We start from the raw sequence: 12,192 nt of genomic DNA on the forward strand, positions 1-12,192 counted from the left end.
TCTGCATAGTGGAAAGCGAATGAATGCTATATGGGATATAGATTTTGTTCCTCACAGACTTGTCTTCGAGCCTGTCAACATCTCTATCTGTGATGCTCCTCTGCTGCATTTGTTCCCATATTGAGACACAATAAGCGACTCTTATTTCACCCTCCGGCAACACCATGCTGTGTCTGTGTTAGCGGCTGTCAGTCCCATAGCTCTCATGTAAAGCTGTGGCTTCTGTTTGTGCCTGAACCTGTAAATCAGTGGGAAGCCAGTCACTGCCGCTGTGCACCGATATGACATCAGAAACAGGAACGTCTGCAGGCCGCCTCCATATGTCTCTGTCCACCTTAACGCAGTTGTATTTGCCTCTTATCTGAGATATTCATGCTCAGATACCCCACAGCTACAGTGGCTCCCCTCGCGTTGCTAACGGCTTTCCTTTTGTGGCGCATCCCTTTTGTTTTTCCTGCTGTTGTGAGACGAGAACAGACTACAGTGCGCTTGTCTATTCACACGAAGAAGAGTAATATTGTGCCACCGTTGGTTAAGGTTCTCAGAGTCAGACAGTACAGTGAGTTTGCCTATTTAAATTCCCCTTTATGCAAATTCTGCCGTTTGCCTTATCACAAAGCTGGCCAAGGGAGAGCCCCCTATTGAAGGGGGAGGACATGCCTAAAGCTTTTCACAAAACTCTCTGCGAGGCATTAACAAAACACAAATGCAAATTTTTCATGGGTCTCAGCTGGAGAGTCCAAATGTGCCTCAGAATGTGCACAGTGGGCCGCCTTGTGTAAACAATATATAAAAATGCTCTTGATAAATGTTCTCACCACTGCCGAAACCGGCCTGTGACAACCACACAAAACTCAATACAGGACGGGAGCATCCAAGAAGGAAGCAATTAAATCCTGTGTCCCGCTGGGCGGATGGAAAGTTGCCCTTTGAATAAAAAGACAGGGAATGAAGAGGGAAGATACCACTAAATGTAAATGCCATGGCAACCTCAAGCAGCCTCAACAAAATGTTTTCCCAACTGGATGGATGGCATTCCGAGACAAGCAGTATGAGATCTGTAAATATTCAATTTGATCAATTCAATTTTCTATTCTAACCATACTGACAAAAGTATAGTTTATTTACTCCATTACTGTATTTGCGTGCATTGTACTTTACCAAAGGGCTGAAACATGTTTTTTCTAAATTATAATCAGACTTTTTGCTCCACTGTATTTGCCATAATTATACTGAAGTGAAGAGGAACAAGAAATAGCAGTCTGATATGAATGAGACAATCTTTTCATTGAATGTGTGCAATTAGCAAAGAATGATTCATTTTGAATTCCATTGATTCAGTTGCAGCAGCCAGCAACTCACTGATTCAGTGATCCAGCTGTAGCTGGGTACTTTTCACCTATTATGAATTTCGGACATACTACTCATTTGGTGTACTGTTTTTTGTAAGTATTTGATTTTGGATGCACCAGCTCTCTGAGTCTGGATAGCAATTCCAACTGATGAACAGAGCATTTATTTAAGCTGGTTCTTTTCAGTGAACCAAATTATTCAAATAATTACAGAATTAACAGAATCATTGTAATAATTATGAATCAACGGATCAATGAATAAGTAAGCTGTTAACTACTGCAATCGCATCATTGTAATAATTATGATTTATTTCAATGATGCGATTGTAGTATTTAACAGCTTACTGATTCATTGATCTGCTTGGAGCACCTCTCTAAAAAAAAAGAAATCACTGAACCGAACATATGATGCTTGTTTGCACACTGACTAATAATAATGATAGGTAACAGGAGAATGACAAATAGCAAACAGCAATAAAATAAATAAATAAATAGATTAATAAATGGTAGTCAGTATAGATACTTGCATTCAAAGTATGATTCTGTAATTTTATCAAGCTTTCTTCAACTCAAGTAGGACTTTGTCCACCACTGTTCTTTCCCAATATCGAGATATTGAAATACCTAAAATGACTTCAAATAATAAAATGTTATGCAAAATCAGTAATAACTGCAGTTATATTCCCTGAAGCCCCTCACACACACACACACACATACACACACACACACACACACACACACACACACACACACACACACACACACACACACACACACACACACACACACACACACACACACACACACACACACACAGAACATCCAATATCCCCAGGCAGGACATGCTGTTTTCCTTGAGCAACCTTGGTTAAAATAGCCCTCATGTATCTTTCATTCAAATCTTTTTCACTATACTGAAGATCACCTTGCTTCAAACAAAGACTCACTCATTCAGAACCTTAGGGGCAAAAAAGAAAGCAATGCTTTAGATGAAAAAAAACTCTTTACTTTTTCTATTCCTTCATTCTTTTTGGGCATTTTGGCATGCATAGAAGATTGAGGACTTTTACTTCAATAAGACTAAAATCTGTTTTAAAAAGAATTTTAAGTATGTATTTTTCAGCAGGGGAGGCATGCCACAGACTGATGCCATAAGGCAAGACAGCTTAGAGTAAGATTCATCTTGTTCATCAATGACCTTTGCTGCTGTGTGCTCTGATTTGTAGATATATTCAAACTGACATATAAAGTTCAGAGTCAACAAAGCTGCCGAACAAACTCTTGAAGGATGAGGCAGGTATCATGATGCTGCATTAAACCAAACTACATTATTCGGACTTTTGAGTTTGAGAAGCATTGACCGAGCAGAATGAAAAGTATAAAAAGGATTTTCTTGTAGCAAATGGATTTTCATGATTTATAACTTGAGCTATGAAAGAGTAGAAAAGTTCTTGGCACTGATGGGTCTGGTTTTTTAGTGCCATTTCCGAGTTCTAGAAGTACCAAGTTTGTGAGCATCAGTGCTTCTCGTGCACTGCCTCATGGGGAAAAGTGACCGAATCAGCTTCTTTCACAGGGTAACCCTTAACACACTTTTGTACTCTGTAAACTGAATCAGTGTGTTGTACTTCCTGTCGGACATGTTTTATCCTCCACTCAACAGATAGGTCTGCACTTAGGCCACATACAAAATAAAGTGCTTTTGGGAAGAGTTTAAACATTCATGATGTAAAGATGGAGGAAGCAAGAGGGGCATTAGCACATTACAAACAGACAGCTTTTGCAGAGCATTCACCGTGCTTTGAAAGAAGTGTGTGCGCGTGTGAGACATCACACAATGGTTGATCAGCAAAGACGGCTTGGCAGTGTGGCCGCTTCATTTCCAATTACATGCTTTGTTGGCAAGGCAACCAGGTCACCCTCGGGAGATGACAAACAAAGTTACCTTCAGCTGCCATGGGCAAGATTTGAATTCTCCCTATGTGCTCCTGTGCCCCTTCAGGCGGCAATTCACAAAATGATTTGCTATTAGAGTAAGAGCCAGATGTCTAAAGTTTTAGTTCTGATTTTGTCTTTTTATATACTTATGACATATCCACTACAGACGATAAATAATTCTAAACCAATTTTATATTTAGATTTTTTTTTGTATGTTTTATTTTAGATAATACTACAATATTATTAACCCAATTGGGTCAAATTTCAGGTTTATGTCATTCGTTCTTGTACAACTGATGTAAAAACAACAACTTTGCAGGAAACTTGCAACTTTATTTTTCGACCACATAGAAGCTTTCTTTTTTTCTGTAGAACATGAAAGAGGATATTTTGAGTAATGTTTTAGTATATTTTTGCCCATAAAACATAGGTCAACAAAACTGTTTAGTTACCACCATTCTTAAAAATATCTTTATTTATGTTCCACATGCTCTAGGGTTTTCGTAGTGATGCACTCGGGAACCAATTTGGGTTCTAAAGAACCTCTTTTTATTCAATTAAAGAATGTTGTTTAATGGAAAGTTCAACAAATGTTAAAGTTGCATCATGGAGCCATCAATACCAATAAAGAGCCTTTATTTATAAGAGCATAGAAGAAAGTCATTCATGTTTGGAATGATGATGTGAGGGTGAGTAAATTGTCAACAGAAATTTTCATTTTCGGTTGAATGATCCCTTTAACATAAATGTAGTCATTTAGACACAAGGGCATCAGTGAGGTCAAGGTTATGACACTAGGCTGGCGTTTACTAAAAATTTTGTCTGAGAAAATGTTATGCACCTGTTAGCAGTGTGAGTGGTAGCAATAGCCAAACCTGTTAAGTAGGAGAGGGTGTTCACACTTTTGGATATATAGCATATGTCAAGTTATTTGTCTCACCGTAAAACCATCTATGAAGACCATAAAAAGCATATATTCATTACTGAACAGCAAATAGAGAAAGACCAAAAGTATGCATTAGGCTTACAAGAAGCTTTTGATGCCCTTTTTGAGTTCATTATTATTACTTGTTAGCAACAAATGCAGGGTAGACCTAAAACAGAGCCCAGAGGCACTCCAGATTCAGGTAAAGTGTGACTGTGTAGCTATACTTGTTACATTTGACAGTCTATGTACATCATGCTGGATCTAAAGGAGAAATAAAAAGCATCAAGGGGGCTGAAGAAACACATCCAACCATTTATGGTGCTTCAGTTATGGTTACAGGACCAAACATACAAAGGATTTAATTCAGTATATGATTAGGCTTGTCACTGATTCTGCAGCTTAATGTGGTTTTTCAGTCTCTAATCAGTGTTGTGGTCATTCTATGACATGTAACACTAGGTATGACTTTGCTATTTGCACAGATTTATAACTAAGAAAGCATAGATTTCTTATGCAACGTGTGGATAACTGCAATCTGTGAAACTGTATCCATCATTTATCTTGATGCCAAGCAGTGAAGCTTTCTAATCACAGGAGCGTTTGATTTCTTTCCCAGAGGCGGTGAGATTGCCTCACTCAGCAGTTTTTCCTCAAAGTTGTGGTTGGACCTGAACATTTTTGCTGAGCCTTCTTGGTGGAATACCACAGAAGTACTGGACTATAAAGCTTCACAGTACAAAAAAGTCAGTGTAAAAAAAAAACTGATTATGAATCAAACCACATGTTTGTGGTCTGCAAATAATTTGTGATTATTGTGCTTTTATCTTTTCTTGCTTAAAAATTGCAACCCAAATGTTTCCCAGATCTTCACAACAGGAACATCATGGCTTGCCTGCCATCGCTGATAAATACAAAATATTACACGAGTTGAGTGCACCAGCTGACATTCACTGACCCACGCTTGAACTCTGCGGCAAGACATGAACCGTTGCTATTTAATGATGTTAATAATGTAACATGCATGCATGCATGCGTACACAATCGCACATGGTTAAAATAGGACTTCAGACGCATAAGGAAGGAGTACAGATGTATGCCAGGCAAAAGAAATAAAATAGATTATGACTCAAATCTCCAATCAAACTCCAATAAAAACTTCTACATCTTTTGGGAGCTGCAATGATTCAGAGAGAAAAATCTAAAAAAGAAAATATAACTTTCTTGATCTCTTGATGGCTCCTTAATGTGGAAGTGCTTTTCTGGCACGTAAGAAAAGATCATGCTTTGGAAAATCACAATTATTGCATAAAAGGCAAAATTATGGCATGCTAAGTCATATTTATGAGAAGTGAAGTCAAAATTCAAACATACTATAAACGTTATGAGATAAAAAGTCACAGTTATGATGTAAAACATCATAATTATGATAGAAAGCTGTTACATAAAAATTTAGAAACTACCACAAAAAGTCAGTTAATAAAAAGTAAACAATGATATTAGTCAAAATTAACATAAATGTCATGAATCAATTATGACGAAATAAGCCAATTATGAGCAAAATTATGATAGAAAGTCAAAATTATGGCTTAAAAGTTTTTTTGTGCCAACAACTTGACTTTTCGTTACATAATTTAAATTTGTCATTTAAATAGAGTTTTTTTGTCATAATCTCGACATTTTGTTGCATATTTATGACTTAGTATCTTATAATGATAAGTTTTTATGTTATAATTAAGACTTTTTGCAATGTTAGATTTTCCCAAGATTTTCCTATGGGCCATTTCCCTGTTTTCAGCAGGGGTTAAATTTGGCCTTCTGGTACCTTTGTTTAGTAATAATAATAATAATAATAATAGTTTCTTTGTCAACCCTGGGTGAAGGTCATATCTTGTCTAGGGCATCAAAATCACATTCAGATTTCATGGTTCACCCACTTCTGAAATCCAGTTTAACCCTTATTTATTAGCCGTTGCTCACACACAGATACAGTGACCAATCTTGGTCTGAGGATCTTGGAATGACCCTCAAACGTACACCAGTTTCACCTTGTCAGTTCCCACAGGAGCAGAGGCACCTTGGTCCATGTCATCCATCACAGGTCACCTAAGAAGGTTGACAGTTTTTCACTGGTCCCTCACAGATGTAGGGCAGTGCTGCCATTTCTGTTCTCAATCACAACCAGCGAAAGGAGAAATGTATTGATTTTTCTCTGCATTTTCACGAATAACACACACTAAAATAGGTCATTGACGATTGCACATTTCAGCTCCCTGTGTGTATGTTCCTCCATCTTCTCAGCTTTTAGTCTATCTTTATCCATCAAAAACAACACCACAGCCATAGATTTAAAACATGTCACAAACATCTCTGAAGTGGGTTGAATAGGTTGGTTCTTGGTCATATTTCTTACTAGTAACATTGTGGAGAAATTCATGGATGGTCACACTTTGTCATGCAGAGGTGCTCCTCATGCACCCAGCTTCCAAAGTGTCTGATCAATAATACAAGCCAGTATCGATCAATCACTGACTTTTAAAAACGGCTTTAAAAAAGCAAGCTGAGATGCACACAGAGTTCACAAGTTTAAAAACCATTCCTTTAGATCAATGGATTCTCGACTGCTTCATGACCAAGATTTTACATTGGGCATTGACAAGTGTTTCTCAAATTAATAATCTTATAATATTTAAACAATTAACATTACCATTAACTAAAAAAAATGACTAGCAGATTTTGCACTGGACATTAACCCAACACAGTACTAAAATGAATAAAAGTGTTCCTGAAATGAAACATCCAAATGTGCTCGTTTTAATTAATATTCATATAATATATAAATAATTAGTTGCTGCCCTATATGCCAAGGGCATAATAGGTAGTAAGTTAATAAGTATTTAAATAATTAACATTGTCATGAACTGCAATTTGACTGGCAGATTTTACACTGGACAATGACCAAACACCGTACCAATGTTCCCAAAATTAAATTAAACATCGAAATGTATTAATTTTAATGAATTACACTAATAATTGATTGAAAAAAACCAATGCAAAATATGATGATCCAAATTAACTATGCATACATAATGAATTGTTTTCCTACTGTTAAAGAAATCCAACACAAGCTCCATATTAAAATGACACGAGTCTTACTTTATTGACATCCTAAACTTTATTTTACAAAGGTAAGCTTTTCATCCCAACCTCAACAAAACAGATTTACAAAGAAATAAAAACATCTTTAAAAGGCCATAAAAAACAACATCCTGTCCTCTAGCAGCATCCGAACATCTGAACATCCCAGAAATAAACCATTTTATGTTTACAGTTATCTCTCAGCCAAGCTATACACAGTACTGCTGACATGGTACACAAGTATACAAAGTACTGCCACATGGAGCCATTACTCTTTTTTTTTTTCTTGTTTTTTTTTAGTGCAGAAAAGGAAAATACTCTCATTAAAATAACAATCTTAGGTTAAATAAGCTTAAATAAGAGGGCGAAGGTACAAGACACTTTTCTGAGGTACTTTACACCAACAAGCAGAATTTGGCTTTTATATTAAGTGGTTTACAGGTGCTAGTCTGCATGTACTGGCCCACCCACACAAGTTCAACTGTTTAATGTCTGTTTGGGTAAAACAAAGCCAGTCAGCCGCCTAACGGATAAGAGCAGTGGGCATGGATTTTGTAAGCACTCAGACAGTCATATGATTTAACGAAAACAACTGAGGGACGATCCTTTTACCACCAATAACATCAGGCACACAAAAAACCCTACATAAAAGCTTTTGAATACAACCAAATCACACTCAGTGCTAATCTTAATGAACAATTCTGTGATTACAGCATCAGCTAAATTATTGCTACAACATTTGTTTCAATGTGTTACTTACAAAAACAGGTATACAGTACACCTAGTCTTGGGGAGCTTTGGATACTAAGGAACGTTGCATCTGGCTGGTCTACATTTTGACAAACGATGGGGGTGGACAGCCACAAAGCCAGGAGTGAACTTGAGTTACGTCGGTAGCTTGAAGATGTTAAGCCCAAGGAATCAAAGATTTTAGAAAGAAATCACCGCTTATTGCATTACATTCACTTTCACGATCACCACGTGTTCGTACCCTTCGATTGGTCATAAACGATTTAATTTTTCCCTTCCAGCCCTTATCACAAACCTTATTTAATTTCTTACTCTCCCTTTTCTCATTCACATTCTCATGTCCTGCCAACTTTGACTTAGTTTTTTTTTTAGTGTGTTAGCATATTAGCTCTGCACACGTTCACATTCAAATGCTGAAATTTCTCCCCGAACATCTTTTTTACAGTACGCTGGACTACTTATCCTTGGGTTATGTAGTTTGCAAAGCACAACAAGGGGAATTCATGGACTACTTCAGCTCAAAGTTTCTTGTCCATTGTGTTCAGAAACAATTCAGTAAATCTCCTCAGCTGCGCGGCTGCTGTCTGGCTCTCTTCATGCAGTCGAAGGTTGTCTTGTCGAAGGTGTTGAACTTGCTCTTGGAGCATAGCCTTGTCTTCTTGCTCCTTTGGAGGATAATAACAAAGCATGTGGTTACAAATAACTACCTTGAGGTGAATTCTGTTAACAGTGCGTGTTCAGCTATGTTAAGGATTTGTTGAAGCATTATGTTTGCCCATTAAAGGCCTGTTATTATGTTTGGGACTCTTACCTTCCTTAGGTCATACTGCAGCTGTCGGAGAATGAGCTCCAGCTGGTTAACCTTCCCAGTGAGCAGAGCAGGAGAACCTTCCCTGTGTAGATAATAGACAGGAACAATTAGACACAGAGGTGCACACATGAACAGACAGATGAGTGTACAGACATACAAACACAGACAAATACATAGACGGATAGATAGATATATATGATATACCAATTTGGATGGATGTATATACAGATGGATGGATGGATGGTGTTCTACATCAGCACTTACCCTGCAGGTAAGGTTGAGGCATTCGCACATGCCACTCTTCTGTTCAGCTCCTCAGAGAGCTCCAGAACCTTCTTGGTCTGCTCTTCTTCAGTCAGAGAGCTCAGAGAGGTCGCAGTCTGATCTATAAGTGAGCAAACAATTCAAGTCGAATTATCCATTACCAGATATATACAGGCAGTAATAGCTTAAGACTGTGCAATGTTTTGTGTTAACAATGTTTCTCATTTAATACAAGCAGTTGCATATTGTAAATCTACAATTAAACAACTGTTTGTCACTCATTAGTATTGCACAGAACAAAAAAAGAGACAAGACAAGCAGGAAATCCCCAAAGGCACACAAGAAACATGGTATATCATACTGCTTCAGCTGAGGTGATACAGGCTGATGTTCCAGGTAGGAGCTTTGAGCAACACCCTGAACAAAGCTTATTAAATGTGATCCTTCTTTTCAGCTCTTTCTGAGGTGTTAGAGCTAACTGTTAAGCAGCTTCAGCAGAGCAAGGTGTTAATTAAGTGGGGAACGGAGCTCATGCGGCAGAAGGGTTAATGGCGAGATGGGAGGGGGGTTCACACGCATTCAGGTGAGTTTAACATTACACTGTCAGTCGGGCATATCATTAAGCATTCAAGACCAAGAACACACCGATATAGTGCCTTTACCTCCGCTGAGAGGGCAAACTGGGGGTGCAGCTGTCAAATGTGCTGCTTTTTCTGTTGCACATATAGTGAAACTATTTAGAATAGATCCAATTTTAAATGCCAATGTCTGCTCACAGACAGAAAGAGACGGACCAAAAGCCAATAAATGTTTTTTTTTTTTTTTTTAATTGAGTTTTAATTAGAATTTACCTTGCATCACTGACATAAGTAGGTGTTTTGCACTTGCATGTAACGGTCTAGATCTGTTTTTAAAAAACAATTCTTATTATTTCTACTTTCTACTCAAGGTCGGGGGCTCGAGTAAATATTCTGTCCAGGGGCCCCAGAAACAATAGCAACACAGCTGTTTCTAGGATCAGGTTTTAAATATCTATTTTTACCCATTTATAGCAAAATATAGACCAAACGTTAATAAATATATTTTTATAGAGCTTTAATGTGGATTCACACCACGTGTGTTTTGCACTTGGAAAAGCTGTAGAAACATGTAGGTGTGGCCTCAGAAGCAGGGAATTTCTTTTGTTTCTTTATAAAGACCTACAAGCTCTTTGTTAACAAGAATGCACCTCATGAACCTTTATATATTCCACATAACATACCATGATCTCACAAGATGCTGACCTGCCATTATTTCGTCAAACTCTGAGTTAAAATTGTTCATGAGGTTCCTTTAAGAGCTCTCACCTCTTCTAACACCTTTCAGCGCTTCCTCCAACCCCCCTCTCATTTCATTTCATTAACAGTCTCACAGTAAGAGGTGTCAGCGGAGCTAGAGTTGAATGGATGGATAATTATTAGTGCTCCGAACAAAAAAACACGCATAAAGCAGCACATGGAAATCAACAATGTAAGCATCTCCTCCTCCCCACCCCCTTCTAGTAAGCACCCAAACCCTGAGGCAAAAGCTAACTTAATCATTTCTCCCACCACGAAACGATGGTCTCATATTTGTCACTATTTCAGGAGGGAGCTGCACACTCATTCCATTTTTCATATCCGTCAGGTCCCAAGAGCACAGCTCTAAAGACTTGCGAGAAAAACCAACGCTAGCAGGGGGAAGCCGCACACCGGCTGCCTCGCCGGAAGCCCCCCCAACCAATTAAAGCCATCTACCATGTATTTTTCCCAGTTCCACATGCAGATCAAAAAGAAATTCTCAGTTCAAGAAGAGCCATGCCATGCCCTCGCCAACATTCACCATGGTCTCCACGGCGATGGTTGAAGGTGAGGGAACAGCTGTAATTGCGCACGAGTAAATGCGTCCAAAACCCAAAATGTGTAATTACAGCGAGCGATGGCTTGAGTCATTTCCCTAAGTGGTGTCTTGCTGGGCTCACATTGTGATAATGGCTTAATTTCTCCATGCTCAAAATACGTTCTCCGCTCCTAATTAGCACCTTGCGGAACAATGCGCCTTTAGGCAGTCACAGGAAATGAATGGGAGGAAAATAGAGACGTGGTGATTTCGTCATGGTCAAGAGCAGTGTTAGAGACGGGTGCTGTTTTGTGCAACCTTCAGTTAACTTTGTTAATGGCGTGTGAGAGCGGCTCAAGCTTTGTGGTGAAGGAAAATCTTGGTCAAAACACACTTCAAATAATAGGACAAAAAGGCATTTTAAGGGTTTTGTTATTTTCAATGCTTTTCTAGCCTATAGTGAATACAAGTGAGCTGGAAAAATTAAAAAAGGATGAATAAAAAAAATTGCTGTCTGCATTGTCTTAGCTCCCAATTCACTAAATGAATTATGCAAATCAGGTATAGGCACAAACACACACCAAAAATTTGTTACTTTTACTTTACTGGGACAGAAAATGTGTAAATACACCACCATTCATAAGTTTGGGGTTAGTAAGGTATATTTTTTAATTAATTAACACTTGTATTTAACAAAGATGCACCAAAAGTGAAAGAAGAGACCTTTATAATGTTACAATTTCTATTTCAAATAAATGACTTTCTTTTGAAATCTCTATTTTTCATCATATTAGAATGATATTTGAAGGATCATGTGAATCTGAGGAGGGGAGTAATGAAGCTGAAAATTCAGCTTTGCCATCACAGGAATAAATTACATTTTAAAATATATTAAAATAAAAACTGTTATAATATTTTTTACAATATTGCTGTTTTTACTGTATTTTTGAACAAATAACATTTAGACTTATTGAGCATAAGAGACCTTTCAAAAAATCTTTTTTTTTATTTCATAAAATGATATACACTGCAACATTAATTGTGTGGAGCCAACAATGCTGACCTTTGTGAATAAGGCGAATTTTATAATGAGCCTCATTTGCATTAAAAAAAGAATGCTTGAGCTCAAAAGAATGCCAGTGAGTAAAGTTAAGTAT

At 37.7% G+C, this 12,192-nt stretch overlaps 1 protein-coding gene across 4 annotated transcripts in view; it reads right to left on the minus strand.

The window, feature by feature from the left end:
- Nucleotides 1-7,344: 7,344 nt before the first annotated feature.
- Nucleotides 7,345-12,192, minus strand: part of LOC109081480 (signal-induced proliferation-associated 1-like protein 2) — a 65,304-nt gene continuing 60,456 nt past the window's right edge. For all 4 annotated transcript variants that reach the window (XM_042733927.1, XM_042733924.1, XM_042733925.1 and 1 more), the window contains 3 exons: nucleotides 9,179-9,299; nucleotides 8,915-8,996; nucleotides 7,345-8,768 (listed from right to left, as the gene is read on the minus strand). In XM_042733927.1, coding sequence (XP_042589861.1) covers nucleotides 8,622-8,768; nucleotides 8,915-8,996; nucleotides 9,179-9,299 — 350 coding nt within the window. In that variant the 3' untranslated portion in view covers nucleotides 7,345-8,621. The remainder of the gene's footprint in view (nucleotides 8,769-8,914; nucleotides 8,997-9,178; nucleotides 9,300-12,192) is intronic.

Source organism: Cyprinus carpio, chromosome B11 (assembly GCF_018340385.1).
Source record: "Cyprinus carpio isolate SPL01 chromosome B11, ASM1834038v1, whole genome shotgun sequence".
Lineage (NCBI taxonomy): Eukaryota > Metazoa > Chordata > Actinopteri > Cypriniformes > Cyprinidae > Cyprinus > Cyprinus carpio.